This window comes from Pimephales promelas, chromosome 21 (assembly GCF_988280905.1).
Source record: "Pimephales promelas chromosome 21, fPimPro1.hap1.1, whole genome shotgun sequence".
NCBI classification, from domain to species: domain Eukaryota; kingdom Metazoa; phylum Chordata; class Actinopteri; order Cypriniformes; family Leuciscidae; genus Pimephales; species Pimephales promelas.
Window position 1 is genome coordinate 20154712 of NC_142789.1, and position 18538 is coordinate 20173249.

General features: G+C 37.2%; 2 protein-coding genes across 2 annotated transcripts in view; one reads left to right on the forward strand and one right to left on the reverse strand.

The window, feature by feature from the left end:
- zhx3a (zinc fingers and homeoboxes 3a) overlaps nucleotides 1-3191 on the reverse strand; it is a 90368-nt gene extending 87177 nt beyond the window's left edge. Inside the window, exon 1 of the mRNA XM_039673989.2 lies at nucleotides 2905-3191. The gene's annotated coding sequence lies outside the window, so the exon portion shown is untranslated. The remainder of the gene's footprint in view (nucleotides 1-2904) is intronic.
- Nucleotides 3192-5150: 1959 nt separating this feature from the next.
- sack1d (scaffolding CK1 anchoring protein D) lies at nucleotides 5151-9051 on the forward strand. Its single transcript, XM_039674029.2, has 4 exons — nucleotides 5151-5732; nucleotides 7061-7228; nucleotides 7343-7467; nucleotides 7760-9051. The coding sequence occupies exons 1-4, from the start codon at nucleotides 5256-5258 to the stop codon at nucleotides 8679-8681; spliced, it is 1692 nt and encodes a 563-aa protein (XP_039529963.1). The 5' UTR covers nucleotides 5151-5255; the 3' UTR covers nucleotides 8682-9051.
- The last annotated feature ends 9487 nt before the right edge of the window (nucleotides 9052-18538 follow it).

An 18538-nucleotide genomic window follows, 5' to 3' on the forward strand; every position in this document is an offset into this window, starting at 1 on the left:
GTCCATGTGTATATATTTTTTTCCAATGGTTCCAGCTGTCTTTTAAATAAAGGAGGAAACCATTCAGGAATTAAAAAAAAAAAAACCTGAGATGACAGCCCAAAATACACAGTGCTCCCAGACACGGCCATGACGTCCTCTTTTATTTCTTAGACTGGATCTGCTTTATTACATGAGGCTGATCTGAATAAGCCCATAAAGATTTCAGTCAATTTTAGCATGAACATCTTTCATAAGTGCTGCATGAATGTAACTTTTGTTTAACGCCAAGAAGCCATAACAAAGGTCAGTGAGCACATGTTGTTGTAATAATTATATTTCTATAAGTACAAGAAAAAAAATAGGGTCATCATAAGAGTCTGTCGTGACCATTTTTCTTCATTCTACACAATGGCGCTCCCATTTATGAGGGAAATATGACACTGAGCCGGAAGCCATATGCAGTGCCCTCAATGCTTGCATGCCATTGAAATATTTCCTGAATGTGTATGCCAGTACTTAAGATGGGCATGTGACTACATGCCATCATTGTCCAGTGCTGTTTGCGAGATATATCAGTGACGGCTTCAAACATGTCCATATTAATTATGTAGGGACTGAAGTGCCGCTGAGGCATCCTACAGTTCACCTTCATTATAGGATGCGACTCATTAGCAAAATGCCACCAACACAGGCGTTTTTACCATCAGCTATTTCTAGGCTGCCGGTGTTTATGTTTAAATCCAGTCAATGAACCTTATGCGAGTAGTACTACTACAGAAAGCTGGGTGCCATTAGAAGTGCCCGCTTTGCCCCCCTTACCTCGGTGACTGCTGCACGGACTCTTGGGAGGCCAGTCTGCGCTGCCACTCATGTGTTAACATTGCCATAGCAACCCCTCTCCTTTCCCTTTCCTTGCCCACAACACACAGAGGGGACTAAATCCTCTATTCTTCACCAAAAAAACACACACACTTGGGGGACATTTTTTGTAGCCCTCCAACCCAAGAGAAACAAAACTCCAAATATTTTATTTGACTGTGCTATTTGTTTATGCCAATATACAAATTGGAAACAAATGAGGATCCATCCCTTTTTCCGCTCTGTAATCATGGCAGTTTTTTACCCCCACTAACGGAGCACCCCAGAATTTTACAAAAGGCGATATTTGCGAATTCAGAATTACTTTGCCAGTCTTGTGACACAAAAATCTGTCATTAAAGGCACTGAAAAGATTCAGAAATCCGCATGTGAAATAAGTACTTTGTACGCCTTCAAATAGGAGAGAAATAATCATTGATGTGATGTGCTGAGTTTGATCACCGGTGCGACACACTCATTAGTTACAGAAAAGAAAGATGGCGGAGCACCATGAATTGTACTGAGTCAAGTGCCAGGTCTCGGCGAATGCCAGACTCCACCATACAAAACCGCGCTGGAACAGCTGAAATACTTGTATGGCCGACACTCCACCGCTAAGCCAAAAGTTTGTCTCAAAATCTACTGAGGTTAATACGGGCTTTACGGGGAGGTTTTTGGGGATATACTCCTATTGTGAAGCTCATTTCTGTCTGTAACTCCACGGCATTCATCCACTCTTTATATTTATAAATTTAATAAGGTAATGTGAGATATCACAGAAGGGCATTTTTTTGTTATTACATGCACAGTGAGCTTTTCATTATAAATAATTTAATCATTTTGACTGCTTTTATAGCACGGATAGCCTCCATAATTATAATTCTGCTTAGAAATATCCAGTTGGCATTAGACAGACAATTCTCTTCTCTTAATTCAAAGAATATTACATAAACCGTTAGCTTTTACTGGAAAACAACACACAATAAAGAGCACACACAAGCGACTTAACATTTAGTCCTTCATTTTGTGCCGTCTTGCTGTTCTAACTGGACACAATATTAACAGAGCAAAGTGTGTATGTATCTACAAATCACATTTTTCTTTGAGTATTTTTATTTTTTATTTTTACAAATTCTCTGTGAAGGTCACGTTCTAAATGGTTTCCTGTTCTAATTGCTCAAAATCAGGATGAAAGGCAATATTGCTATGCCTGATTAGACCAGAACACTAGTACCACAAGGGAACAGACGTTAACCCAAAAACACAAGGACCTATAGATGCATGCATACTATAGTCTACTTTATAATACATACATGTTATTCTTCATGCTAACTTTAAAAAGTGTACTTTAGCAGAAAGTGGAACAGATGCTTGCGAAAGAGAGTTGAGATAAAATGCCCTATGAGCACACCATTCTAAATAATGATTTATTGTGGTATCTGCACGGTTATGGTCTGGAGTTAAATCTGAGTTTGAGTACATTCTGTACCCATTAACAGTTGATAGCGTGTGCTTATCCAGATCTGCGCCAGCTTTAAACTACAGGAACACCCCCGAAGCGTTCGTCATAGTAAAGATCACTTTTCGAAATCGATTATGTGCCAATATTTCCGTGCTCCTCGCCGGTGATCAATCCGAGTTTGAAGTAGGAATCTGACGCGTGACGCTCCGAAATGGACAGACTGTATAGTAACATCACACTAACAGGCACGTTGTAGCGTGCGAATAATTAAATTGAAAGCAGACGAGAACACTGAGTAACAAACTGTAACAAACTGGTAAGTTAACCCTTTCGCTTCACATTGAGGCAGTAACCTCCATCCGGCTAGACGTTTTTTAGCCGGAGTTTGAGTGTATAGCGCGGCGCAATATTTTGGCTATTACCAAAATTTTTAACTAAGCACTCCCATCTACTGTCGCCATTTTATACATAGGGGCGACTTCACGCGCCGCATATGAGTAGAATAACAAGGCACGCTTCTCTATACTAGAACTACTTTTGAGGACTGTTCGCGTCATCTAAATAATTCGCTTTCACTTCTTTGAAAAGTCAAAGTTCCCTACCTTTTCGTCGGCTCTGGTGACTGCGAATGGAAATCCGTTATTGATACAGAAATGAATAACATTTAGGATTCGCTCCGCTCCGGTCTCAGGGGAACAGGAGGGGCCGAGACCTCTCCTCAGATGAACCCTGTGAACTAACGTGAACCCGTCGGGTCACCGCGATAAGGAGCATCTACTGCTTTATGGCACAGTGATTATGTGCCCGGCTGACATGGGCGCTGCTGGAGTGGCGAGAAGGGAAAGAAATGCACGCCAGGCGCTCTCAAATAAGGGCACGTGATTAAAGCGCGTCACCCAAACCCAAAATCCTGATCCTACCCCTCTCTGTTCTAGGACGGGCTGAGCAGACACACTGAAGGGAGTGACTCATGCGCAAATGTCTAATATAGCCAGAAATATGGAGCAGCGCTTTCGGTCAGTAGGTCGTGTAAGGACGAGGGGGGAAACAACCTAGTATAGAGATCATCAGCATGTGCCTACTACATATACTACAAACGCATGTTTATAACCGTAGAACATACGGAATGTTTCGTGCAGTAGCTATTCCAATAGAAGAAGAAGAAGAAGAAGAAGAAGAAGAAGAAGAAGAAGAAGAAGAAGAAGAAGAAGAAGAAGAAGAAAAACAAAACAGAATAGATTAGAGCCACGACCAAACTAGAAAATATGGCGCTACATGTAATGTTGATTAAATGTTTTAGGATATTATTAAAATAAAATAGAATCTCTATAGCCACAAAACCAAACTGGAAATTGTGCAACATGCAATACACATTATTGTTACAATGGAATAGTATAGGCTATTGGCACATAACATAGGGGAAATGAATGTGAAATGCAAATGTGTCCTTGGTTCTGCCAGATTTACCACTAAAATCATGAACAGTTTCAGAAACACTGATTACAATATATTTTGAGAGGGTCATATAAGGTGAAAGTAAATCTGACAGTTCCCATATACTGCTCCCTGAACTGATAACCTATAGTCAACCATGAGTGCAACCAACACCATCCTGTCTATTATCAACAGGTTGTGTGAAACTCAGTATTTGTATGAGGGCACAGAAAATTCGTATAATGTTTCAAAGTCTCTACTTTTCTTTTCTAGGACGTGGTGGTAGACCTGCTATCCAGGGGCTCCCCCTCACGCCACACTGGCAATTACACCTTCAGACGTACAGCTTTTTTGACAGTACAGGCAGAGATGAATCTGATTGGATAAAGCACGAAAACACCTACTGTCCATTACGAGACGGTTGCCATGCGGTTTGGGCTTTTCCTTCATTAAGCTCGAACTTTTATTTTTTATTTTTCAGTGTGAATGCATGGTGGACATTATAACTTTCTTATATAGAGAACACTGGGGTTAGTTGTCACAATTAGCCTACTATATCTCAGTAATAAAAATGTTTTTGCTATAAATATGTTTTTTTCTAGCACTGGTTTTGTTTGTTTGTTAATTTTTTTTTCATGAATTTTGTCAACAACAAAAAAATACAATATTTGTCATATTTCTTGCTATATCGGTTGAATAATCAAGTGAACATGAAATCACAATACAATCAAGAAAGGGTCACCTATATTATGAAATAAACTATTGAAAGGCATGCAGTGATAAACTGTTCTCAGGACTAATTTAATAAGTGCCAAGTTGGGACGAGTCATGTATTTTAAATGCTTCAAAATTAAATATAATTTTTTTTTCCCAGAATTTCTTTACAATTTTAATTTTGCTCAAAAGCCTGTTTATTATCAGACTGACAACTTCCTCAATAGTGATCACCCTTGGCAATATTACACTCCAATATATATTGGTGCTTGGGTATATTGTAGCTTTATACTTTTTAAAAAATAAACGAACAATAAATTATTATTTATTAATAACATTAATATTGTTAAAATGTATAATAAAGCATGCATATTCAGTAATATTAGTGCTGAATAACTTATCTAATTTTTTAAGTTAAAATAACGAGTTACTTTAACAATGAGAATTATGGATGAGGGCATTTATAAGGAGTATCATTACCTGTATTTTATGAGGCCGTACGTTTCCGAACACCACACCCTCGTAAATATTTCACATTTGACGGGGAGAATCACAACACACGCCCCCTTTGTTTGCCTCCGAATTCAAACTCTTAGCCAATAGGCGCAGAGCAGATTGTCCAATGGCGTTCTTTCTTGGTGGACACGTGACGCAACAACTCGACTGGCAACAATGTAGCGACCAATGGCTGTCTGGCGGTGGGATGGGATGGGATTGGTCCTCTCTGAAAGTACAGAATACAGGTGTCCGAGCCAGAGAGTATAATTGAATTTAGGAAACGTTAGTGATTAATAAACTTTCAGTTATGGCTCTATCCCAGTGTCTTGAAGATTCGCCGGGCTGGCGGACACCAAGACGACCAAGCCAGGATATAAACGTTAAAGAACTTTACAATGAGAGACACCGACTCGCTCTGGAGGAGCTGGTCGCTGGCGGAGTCGATTCCTTTATGGGATTCCTGCAGAAAGAGAGAATCCCTAACTTTCTCTCCGACGAAGAGATCAGGCGGATTTCACGCGCTTCTGTTGTGCCCAAATCACTCTCTTCGATCGGAGACGATTCTCATTTGGACCAATCTGGCACACTGGACTGCTCTTCTGTCACTTATTTCCCCGAGGTCTCTGACATTGAGCCCCCAGTTTTAGAGAATGGCTGGCCAGCGTTCACTACAGGGTCGTTCCGGGGAGTAACGCGTGCTGTCGCCTACTTCCAGCCGTGTTATGGAGACTGCATTTATAGCTGCAAAGAAGCGGCCAGGAGGATGATAAAAAATGCAAAGGAGGTATTGCTTGGCCCGGACTGTTAAAAAAGTTGTATATGAGCCACCAAGATACTGTTACGTAATTCATCTGTAGCAATAATTAATTTGTTCTTCCTTGTGCTATGACAAGGTTTAACATTTAATCATTAAAACTTTGAAGTAGCCTATATTTGTTACTTGAAGGCCTTCATTCGGAAATGACAATAATCAAATAGTTACTATCATTCTAAATGTACTTATTCTTCTTATTCTTTTTTTACTAGGCTACTAGTTATATCCCTATTAGTGACAAGTAACTATTCCAATGTAACTGGTAACATTTAAATTTACCAAAATTCTGAACAGATCTGTGGTGCAACTTTTGCAATGTGTTCCAATTGTTGCTGGGACCTATTTTATATTAGTAAATATTTAGTTACTATATTCCATTTTTGGTAATGCTTCCTTTTACGGTACAGTACTTAGTGTACTTACCTAGAAAGTACTGGTTAATATAGGGTAAGTACATGGAACAGGGGTAGGTTCAGGGTTAGTACTAGTTATTACCCAGTAATTGCAGTTACTAAAATAAGTACATAGTATTTACATGGGTAACTGGACTGTAAAAGGAAGCGTTACCCCATTTTTCTTAGTTCTTATTGAATATGCACTATAGTAGTCGTGTACTTACTTATAACAGTGGTAACGAATAGCTATACTCGTAAAATGGAAAATAAGATTGATTAAAATAGATACTAGTAATTTATAAGGGATGTACAAATGTATTTTCATAATAACAAGTCTTTACTTTTATTTATTTATTGTAAATAATATGGGAAATGTATTTGTTCTCAGATTTCCCTGCTTAAACTTTTAAGAGGATTTAATTTATATATATATATATATAAACAATCCGTCTTGGGGAAAAAACCCCAACTTATTTCAGTTGTTTTAGTCAAAGATTAGGTTTTCAGGTGATGGGAGGGTAAGTTTGTGCTCTGGATCTTAAGTGTGGAATGGCAAGAATGTGCTGAAGCGTCTATCGCACAGAACTGTTACCTCTAAAAGGGTCTGAACTTGGAGGTGCCACAACAGGCTCTTCAGTCCTTGAACTGAAGGGGGTTTTGAGCTGAATGTATTGAGGTTATACCTCCAGGCAGTCTGGATCTGTTCCAGCTTGCATGTACTTAAAGGCCAAATGTAATAAAAATCATCAAGGTGTGTAGCCAGCGGCTGTTCAGTCATGACAATCATACGAATGAGCTAGAACATCGAGTTCAGTGATGCCGAAGCTCTAAGCTGTAATAGTATAGCTGTAATAGTAATGCTTTGTTAATATCTGATTAATAATAAGTGATTTTTATCCTAAGGTGATTGCCGTTGTGACAGACTCCTTGACAGACCTGGATATCTTCCATGACCTGCAGGAAGCTTGCACACACCGCAGAATTCCTGTCTATATTCTTTTAGACCAGTCTTCTGTCCAGCCATTCTTACAGATGTGTAAAAACCTTCGTGTACAGCTTGATGAACTGCTGGTATGAGTTTACAACTTAAAGCTATTCCACTTTGTAATCTCATTATTATCTGTTAAATTAAATATTGTTTTCATATTTAAATATATTTCACATTTTTTTATTTTTTTTTGTTAGCAAATGAAAGTACGGACCATAACAGGCTCTACCTACTACATGAGATCAGGTGCTCGGATCACTGGAAAAGTTCATGAGCGTTTCATGCTGATTGATGGGAACAGAGTGGCTACAGGTTCATATAGGTATTAGGACATGTATACATGAAAACGCATGTATGGCTTTCTTTCTTCTGTGCAACACAAAACAATATATTTCAAATATATTTATAAGAAATGTCTCATTGTTGAAACTTTCACTTTCTTTGTGTTGTTCAAAATGATTTCTGTTTTCATTTTGTGTGGGTGTGACATTGTACAATCAATGATTAAAAAGAAATGACCATGAAATATTTTGCAGAAAATTAATACAGTTTATCTTTGTCAGACAATCAGTAAATAATAGTCGAGGCTAAATGGCACTTTCTTTTATCTACAGGTTTAACTGGACAGATGGCAAACTCAACAGCAGCAACCTTATTGAGTTATCTGGCCAGATAACAGAAAAATTTGATGAAGAGTTCCGCATCCTCTATGCTCAGTCCCTACCGCTGCCTCAGAATACAAGAGCCCCCTCTAGTGCCAGAAGCAGCGTTTTATATGACCATCTTGTCCTCAAACCACCTGGAACGCCTCCCTCCTTCTTGGCACGAACAACAAAGCCTCAACCAGAATGTCTGACGAGCACTCCAGCCAGACTTCATACCCCAGAGATCCAACAGATGAATAAAGACATTGAAGATCGAGACAGAAAGAGTAACCCAGTTTCTGATACTTCCACTGTAGGTGAAGACTGGATTGAGCAAGAACTCAGAGAGGAAGCGCTCGCCTCGGATGACCGTCCTTGTTTGCCGGCAACGAATGTTACTACTCCGACTCAGACAGTCGATGTGATGATCTCTCTCCCTGTACCTTCCTGCCACATCTCAACACAAACGACCTGCCACACCGTAGACACGAGTGTGCAGACATGCGCCGACAACAAGCCTCAGAGCTCAAGCCCCAAATCGCACACCTCGTCCAGCAGCAACCAGGTCAACCCCAGTGCGTCGTCCGCTTGCAACTTTCAGGAGGTGGACTGTCACCCACCTGTCTGTCTTGCCCCTCAAGACGCCAACCTGAGGGAATGCTTCCTCAAGATCACTAAAGAACGACAGCACCACTACAGCTCCATTCGCTCCAAACTCGACCACATGGTGACACTGCTCTCTCACAAGAGGGAACTAGTGGACCTCACCAACCTGACGCTGACGCCCGGCCTGCACAGGGGACGCAAAGGTCAGCAGGAGGGCAGGCAGGTTCACGGTACACATGACAATGTTATTATGGGAACATGGCCCAGGTCGAGATGTCTGCAGTAACATGAGGTGTATTGGTGTTCGTCTGCTGTTTTAGTATTGCACTTTTTAAAAAAGCAGAACAAAACTTAATCAGAAAACATATTTTGAATGATGTTATGTGACAATCAATGCAGTGTAAAAGTGGCAAATGTGCAAAGATACTACTTAATTCTACTTATTTTTTAGGATGAGGGAATTATTAGCAGTCTTTAAATACTGTAGTCAAAAAACAAAATTCTTTTCTTTTCAGTGCTATTTTGAAATCCAGTTTTGTCTTTATTTGGTTGTTTCTGTTTCTTCATTGTTTGTTTAAAGTTGTGAAGTTATGAAAATAACTTTTTTGAACACTATTACTGTAATATTCATATTAAAGAACAGTCACTCATGGGGATATGTGTTTGATGTGTTTTGACTCTTGGATGATGTTAGCGTAAAGACTGAATCAAAGCAGTTTTGCTAAATTAGAGACTTGATACTTTTACTTTGCTTGAGGCAGTTCAATATTTATTTCACCAAGGATGCAGATAAAGCAAAAGCTAAATTATTTATGATTGCCTCATATTAATAAAACAACAAATTAATTGTTTATTGTATATTTTTGTGGGGTTGTGGAACTAAAGCCCAATTTATTTCTGCGTTGACCTCTCGACATAGCTTCGTCGTAGGCTGTGTGTTGCGGGCGTACCCTGACGTGCACCTCTCCAAGATTGTAACAACGTATCAATTCTACGCGGACGCAAGCGCTGTGATAAAACGTATAAATCAGCCTTTATTTATAAAGGTTCAATTAGTAAAGCATATTACATTCAGCTTAAAGGGTACATATCATGCTCTTAAATCTTTAATTTTTACATATAAATCATACATTTGTGGTCTATGTAAGCATAACTGCCATGCTTGGGTCTGAATTCCTCATTATTATAGCTCCACAGGCCCCTTTTCTGATGTGCGTCTGTAAGCAACCTGTTTTGAAGCGGCCTCTTTAAATAAAACAGAGATGTGTCATACCCCGCCCGCTCTCCAGGTCGCTGAGTTCACGGTCGGTTCAAATCCATCCCGTTCATAGTATAATTAGCGAATCACGAGTATATAAGAACATTTTTATTCATATGTTAACAAAATGTCAACAACGGAAGACTTGTCCATCAACCCTTACATGTTCGAGCCAGAGCGAGCGATTTGAAAAAGACGACGACGAACCTGAAGAACAACGTCTTCATATGGATGTATTATTGCAATTGTATGTAGTTGTATTGTGTTCTAACTGAAAGTCGATTATTTCTCTTGTTAAAACAAGCTGACAAGATAAATGACTACGGTCTAATCTTACCACTAAAATCTGTATAATATGATGCGTTTAGAGAAGCATCAGGAACAATAATACTGCAGACGTGTAACATTACTTCAAAACAAAAACAAAGAAAGACAAAGGTACATGCTAAACTATGACCACCATGTGTTTTGAGAAAATAAAGTACTTTATTTTTTATTAGCGGTATTTACAGCTTATCAAAATGCTCTGTTCGTCGTCTCCAAAGATAGAAGTAATTTTAACCCTCATTCAGACGAAGTCTTCTAAACCCTTCTTTATACTGGCGGATGTTGCTGAAGTTGGAAACCTTGAAGTGCGTCACTACATCCAACAACTGAACATTTTCGGAGACCTGCCTACAGTCCCCCACCCAGAGTCCCGCATTCTCAGACCCCTCGTTTTTCGAGACAGCGCCTCCTATGAAATTGTATCGGATAAACATGTGAAGAACGTGGCACGCCGAAACGTGAGTATCGTCAATTTTATTTAGCGAATTGTAATAGGCTACTCATTCGATTTCTTTTTTAATCAAACTACTTTATAGCTCATCGATACAACATATGAATAGTCCATTTAATAATTGTAAAGATAGTTTGTAACAAAATTTGAGCTGTTAATGCAGGCTATGTTTTTTCGTCCACTGTGAGAGACATAATCTAAAATTTTTGTTTTAGATATTTATTTGTATGATACAGCTGCAAAGAAGAATTCTGACCCTCAAAGATCTGTTAGTCTGCCTCCACATCCACCTCCATGCAAGATCTCACCTCGTGGGGTCTCAATGATCCTAAGAAAGATGAGAAATTAGCCCAGAACTACACGACAGGAGCTGGTCAATGACCTGAAAAAAGCTGCCACTGTTTCCAAGTGTAATACACTAAGACGTCATGGACTTGAAATCATGCATGGCACTGTAGGTTCCCCTGCTTAAACCAGCACATGTCATCATGTCTTAAGTTTGCCAATGACCATTTGGATGATCCAGAGGAGTCATGGGAGAAAGTCATGTGGTCATATGAGATCAAAATAGAACTTTTTGGTCATAATTCCACTAACCGTGTTTGGAGGAAGAAGAATGATGAGTGGGGTGTGAGCATCATGCTTTGGGGGTGTTTAGGGCGACTGCACTGTATTAAGGAGAGGATGACAGGGGCGGCTGGCCTACTTTTTCCAAAAAGAATCGGTACTTTTGTCAAAAAGAATTATGTAACAAAATAATAATGTAACAAATGTATATTTAGACTGTAAGAAATTGTAATTACATTGTAATAAACATTTAGCATGGTAATGTCTAATTACATTTTAACAAATGTATAATTACATTGTAATAAAAGTATAATTACATTGTTAAAAACATAAACACAACACGGTAATGTATAATTACATTTTAACACATTTAAAAAAGATATTTATTCATAAATATGTCCTCAATGGTGTACAAAAACCTCTGGCATTTATCTGACTTATCCTCGTAAACGAAGAATTTATTATCTTTATATACATGGGACGAGTAGCTCCATGGAGGCTTCCGCCATCTTGAAAAAATATAATAGCAGAGAGGGACATAAAGTACTTGGCCAGCACGTTTCCACAACGCTTTTTTCGTTCAGAGTTAACTAATTACAATAGGTCATGTTTTTCACAGTCAGTAATTCATACTGTAACATTCGTTTATTTGTTGTGTCAAGTTGCTGTTTGTTTATAATAACAGACCTGTGCCACCCGAAGGAACACTTAACGAAGTGCTAATCCCGTCATAGCTTTTTGGTACATAATGGTTACCAATGCAAAGTGCACTTGAAAAAGCGAGGCACTGGAGAGCACAATTCATATGAATGCAAAATACATTTTCACCGCTAGATGGCAGCAATTCCTACACAATGTCCCTTTTACATTGATTTAATTAAAAAATGTAAATTTTAGGGTTAGTGATGTCACTAACCCATGAGGAAGCTTGTGTAGTTCCTACCAGTCGTTTGTTGTAGCCCCTAAAAAACGATTTCTTTAAAAGCAAATATCTCCCTTTGCTTTGAACTTTGACCGTTGAAACTTTGCAGATGTTGTTTTTGGTCAAACAGCAACATTACACACTAACTAAAGTTAGAAAAGTGAAACCATAATCAACCACCCCTTTAACTGCCAGTGTGAAAGCGGCGGTATGTTCAAACCGGAGTTGAACAAAGATGGAAAGACTCAAGAAGAAGTGAAAACAGAACGCAACAGGACATTTATGATTGGTTAGGTGATGAATTTAGCCGAATTTATCGTGTAGTCATTGATTAGCATGTTATGTCATGATAATCTATAAATCGCTTCCCGGGGGTGGGATTTATGTAAATTTTAGCGTAAGTGATGAAGAATAAAAACTTCAGGATTTTAAATGAGTGATGTAAAATGAATAAATAATGTGATTTCTACACTATTAGTTAAAATAATGTAGTGAATCTCGCATAAAAGGTTTTCATTCTGACTCCTTTGCAAGAGTTATTTAAGCAGATACAAACAGAACAAATATAGGGTATGTAAAAAACAGTGGAATATCAAGAGGAATTCTGTCTTCATGTAATACCAGCAATAGTCCTCTGCTAACTGAAGAGGGCGCTATCATCTTGCACCTTGCCAGTATACTTCACGAGCTTGGTGTATTGTGGGAAAATGTATACATAAAATCTAAGAATAGCCTACTCTAAAATCACTTTGGATGCAAGACGATGGTTTACTGATAAAAAAAAATCAGATAATAAAAGGTTTGGTTATTTTACAAATAAGGCACACACACACTGTTCAAAAGTTTCTTAAATTTTTTTTTTCTACAGAAATTGATATTTATTCTGCTTTTACTATACTTTTATTGAATTAAACTGATAAAAGTCATTAGATCTATATATTTACAATGTTACAAATGATTTCTGTTTCAAATAATTGCTGTTCTTTTCTGGCCTCAACTTTCGAATGGTACTTTATATTTGTGTTTTTCCCACACAAGACCAGACTCTTATTGATTACTGGATCATTTGGAAGATTTATGCATACTGCCTCATAGCCCAAATGGCAACATATTGACGGATGACCCTCTTAGATGTGTGTTGTTTACTGTACATCTGCAGTGATTGTATATAATGGATTGCTTATGTAAATTGTAATGACATCTTAGCATGTAAAAGTGCATTTTAAAAATGAATAAACAGGACATAAATATTTTCAAAATGAAATTCAAGCAACGAAGGCCTGGATAAATACTGAAATTAACATTCAGATCCTGTTTAATACCATCAATTATCATACTTTCAAAAGTCACCCCTGAGGTTTACTATTGATAGCTTGATTAAACAGAACAACAAGTGATTGTTGGCGGTTAATTATTTATCTTGTTTTCATGAGTGTTTTGAGCCACATCCACCCCCTCAGGTACTGCTCAACGACTGTCCAATGATCGCAGCCTTAATCACTCCTCTTGTGTAATGAAACCTCCTTGTGTTTTTCAAAGCAGTTGTTACAGTTCACGCTTAATCAGAACACTTACAGTCTTTTTCTCTGCCCAAACCCAACCATGCATGTAGGCCCATAATTTAATAACTGTTCAAAATGAGATGCATCTGTGCATTACAATGGCATCTAAAGTTCCTACTTTTATGTATTATCTTTATTTGAACATTAGTTCAACCAAAAATTAATTTACATGTAATGGTATGACTTGCCCTTTTTATGTGGAATATAAACAAAGATATTTTCAAGAACTGTTTTTTCCATATAATGAAAGTCAAAATAACATTGGACCCCATTGACTTTCATTGTGGAGACAAAAAAAAGAGAGAACATTTTTCTAAATATATTTGTTTGTATTAAGAAATAAAGCCAGGCTTGGAACAACATGAGGGTGAATGGTAAATAAGGTCCAATTTACAATAAGGTCTCATTTGTTAACATTAGTTAATGCATTAACTAACACACATCTTTTGATCATGATAATGTATTAGTAAATGTTTTCCATTAACTAAGATTAATAAGGAATGTTCATGTTGTAGTTACCGGGTGAATAAATGATTTCTGCGTGAACAATCCTTTCCATTTCTCAACAATCCTTTAGTGAGCATGGATAGATATGCCCACAGAAATGGATGCAAGGAACTCATGGCAAGATTTTTGCTTGGTGGAAAACTTTACCCAAGATAAGTGTTGAAAGTGTTGTATGCTATTGCCAATTCTCGTACCGTTCTAAGGGGATGTGGCGCTAATTTGGCAACACATGGGTGTAAATCCATCCCAAATACAGGCATGTGTCATCCCAATTAAACTAGACTCGCAGGTGGAGACCTTTTGTTACCAGTCTGCCCTTGTCAGCTCTTCTGCCCCCTCATTGGGCTCTGGTAAACATCTGACTTTCCATCAAGAGGAGACTAGAACAGTCACCATCTGGAGGAGGGTGTTTGGCCCGAGGATACAAAACAATGACATGAAAATACAAGTCAGGGGAAAACAATGTGATGACGCGTGCCAAAACGGCCCGGCCACGTCTTTTTGTAGTTTACAGGAGAGATTTCGGTTTCAGCGCCCCCGCTCCTATTTTCGTCCTTCAAATGATGATGACACACGGTTGTTTTCAATCCCTGCGGATCCGGCGGAGCGCAGCATGTTCGAGTTGTTGATGCCTGTGTAAACTTTTCTGCTCATTCCCTGGTGTGACATGCTCTTGCCCTTCGTTTCGTATCTGCTCCTAGTACTTTTAGGTTCATTTCAGACTGTTCCTTTGCCCAAAAAGACCAGACAAATAATAATACGAGAGCTATTCGTCAGTGTTTAGCTTTATGACCTTGATTCACACACTCTCAGCACATGAGTAATACAAGCCACATTATAGTAACTGCTGTCAGTGAAGGTAACCACTGCTACTTCTAGATGTGTGTGTCAGCACCACTGCCGAACCACGCTATTAATAGAAGGCACAGTGTGTGTCTCAGGTGAAAGCAGTCTTTGTGTCCTGTGGTCTTTGCTGTGTGTGGCTAGGGGAAGGTGACAGGTGCAGATCTGTGTTGTGGCCAGCTCATCTGTTTTACACTTTTGTCCTTTTAATGCAGAAACAGTGCAGAGAGTATCTTGGCAAGAACAAGTTCTATATATTAGGGACGCACAAATATGCACCACATTAGTCAATATTAAAGATATTTCCTTGTTTTGCCATCTCACACTTATATACCAACAATAAATCGTATGGATTCATACAAGACAGATGAAAGAAACACGCAATATGAAAGTATAATTTTTTCCCCTATTCTTATTTAGATGGCCTATTTCTATTTCTAATAAATCTGATGGCTTCATACAAAAAGTATGTTCAATATCATGGTATCGTACTGCTTATTGGTCAAAATTACTTTTTTCAGTGTCAGACAATATTTTTTTGTGGATATTTAATATTCTTGTGCTCATATTTTTAACTTAGGTTTACCTCTCCTGTCATAAAATGCTGAATTAAAGTACATAAAACAATATTAATTAAAAAAAAATGTTAAATGTAATCTTAGGGGTGAAACTAAGATATATTCTCTTATTATCTTTTTTTAAAATCATTATATTATCATTTTTTTCTAATTAAATGTAATCTTTAGCTAATCTCAAAATGAATTTCCATCTGTATGTATATTACAATGTCATGATGCTAAAATTCCCTGATTTTACTTTTTATTTTTAATTTAATTTTTAATTTCAGAGTATATATATTTCGAATTACTAGTCTATTTACATTTTTATTTCTTTAATTTTAAGCATAAAAGGTCTTTTCTTGTGTTTAAAAACAATTTGCCAATAGGGTGAAACTAAGATATATTCTATTATTTTCTTTTTTTAAATCATTATATTATCTATTTTTTCTAATTAAATGTAATCTTTAGCTAATCTCAAAATGATATGGTATATTACAATGTCATGATGCTAAAATTCCCTGATTTTACTTTTTATTTTTAATTATATTTTTAATTAATTTAGAATTTTAATAGGAGTCATATATCGTTTTCTGCCTTAACATGAATATAATTCTTGGCTTACTGTACCAGACAGATATTTTAATATCTGAGCATCCCTAATAAAATCCAGAAAAATGGCATTAGCATTACTAAAAAGTTAAATAGTGAATTACAAAACTGCATTACTGAAACACTAGCCCCATTATGGCTCATGACCACAAGTTTCGGTTTAAATTTCAAGGTGTTTAAGGTAAATCCTGAATCTTTTATCTTTTTAAAATATATTAAGATGAAACAATCTGATTGCATGCGGTTAAAGAGATGCCTGAGAGGAGAGCGCTGTTCAAAACAGATAAGGCCCTTCTCTGCTTCACTCACTCACCCTCATCCAACGTTTCCTGCTGCCTCATAGAGTCTTTATCTCAACCCATCTCCCAACTCGGATACACCGCAAACCCTCTCACTCTCACGGTTTAACCAGTCGCGGCCGAGAAGGCGTGCTTGCTCTACCAGCTCTCTTTCCATCTGTCTCATCAGTTTAATACAAAGTGTGAAGTTACTGCTGATCCCAAGAGCTGTTAACGCTTTTCTAAAACATCCACTATAGCTGTGACCGAATATAAACAGTTGACATAAATATTCACTTTCAAGATAAGGAAAATCCGTATATGTTGATCACATGACAACTTACTAAAATGAATGTGTGTGAAAGTAGTTGTTAAATAACATGTGTAGCCTACTCTTGGTCATTGATCATCACCTTCTCAGTGCCTGTTTCACAGACTCTCCATCCACTCATTGATTCATGCAAATTGATTTCATATGGATTTTGTGATGTAATCTATTAGCTCCTCATGTGTCTGCTAAAGGCTTTTAAATGATCAGACGAATTGAGCTGTCGGCCGAATGAGGTCAAGAATAATGACCTGTGATTAACTGCAAAAGAGACTGAAAATGAAACAAAGAAGGTTAGAAAAAAATATTAATGGAAGCATTATGAAATTACTGAGAAAGGAAACGGGGAAGGACTAGTTGATTTAGATGATTTATCTTGCATACAATAATTTTTTTCTTTCATTTTAAGCATAAATGGTCTTGTCTTGTGTTTAAAAACAATTTGCCAATAGGGTGAAACTAAGATATATTCTCTTAAATCATTATATTATCTATTTTTTCATCTATATTTATATGATCATTTTTGTTGCATTTTGTGTAACACTTTATTTTGATAGTCCTGTATTGCTTTGGGCCTTATAAGTCTTTTCGGTAACACTTTACAATGAGGTTCATTAGTTAACTACATTAGTTAACATTAATTAAGAATGAGCAATACTTCCTCAGCATTTGTTAATCTTTGTTAATGTTAATTTCAACATTCACTAATATTTGATTAAAATCTTGTTAACATTAGTTTATGCACTGTGAACTAACATGAACAAACAATGAACAGCTGGACTTGTATTAACTAACGTTAACAAAGATGAACAAAAACAGTAACAAATGTATTGCTCATGGTTAGTTCATGTTAGTTAATATATTAGCTAATTTTTAATTAATGAACCTTATTGTAAAGTGTAGCATGGTTATTTAATGTGTTACATTTAAAATAAAATGATACTCAGATTCCTCATGTAAAATTGTTATAATTGTTGCAACTCACATTGTTAAACAGCCAACAGCAAAATTGCTTTTTATTCTGGCTGACCTTTTGCAAAATATATATTTATTCTCTAAGCTCAGAATCAGTTTCAAATCACACTTTGGATTATTCGGACAAAAAGCTGTATGATTAAAGCAGACAACTATGCATTTATAAACACTGACTGTCCCTTTAACAGCCTAGGGGGATACGTTGCATGTTTAAAAGATTGAGAACTTAATGCAATCATGAAACAATTAGTCAAAAGCACTTGTGTGAACGTTGTCTGAATTATGCAGATGGTGCAGATCTGTATTTCTCCTGTGAGGAGCTATGAACTTGAATTAAAAACTCAAGGGTATGGCCTGCTCTCCAAACTGGCTGGCCAAAAGAACAAAACAAATCAGGGAGACGTCTTCTACGCGTGCTGGCGTTTATCATGCTACGTTCACTGGCAGTAATGTGTTTAGACGCATGTCAGGACCACTGTTGTTGGGATGGCGGCGGGGGATGGGAGACTTATCTAGTACTGCTAGATCAGCACAACTTTGATTTCATTGATTGAGTCGACTGCAGAGGACATCTTAACAGTCATATTACACAAAGAAAGGAATGTAGCCTGCATTTTCTGCTATATGTCTGTATAAACATCACGCTCTTCTTAAATAACAACACATTTAAAGCATGTGTTTAATATTAAATTAGCTTAAATTAAAAAAATGTTTGTGTTATGTTTGAATCAATATAACATGTTCATCCATTTTGATTACAGTTTTAACATAAACTAATAAAATGAATGTGATTAATATTTGGCAGTCATATATAATGAACAATATTTCTGTAATAGTTCTAATAAACTTAATGTTTTAAATACACAATAACCAGGTATATTCATCATAAACAAATCTAATTTGTTTCAATCTCATACATTTTAATACGTGAATATTCCTTGGCCCAAAGCATGTTC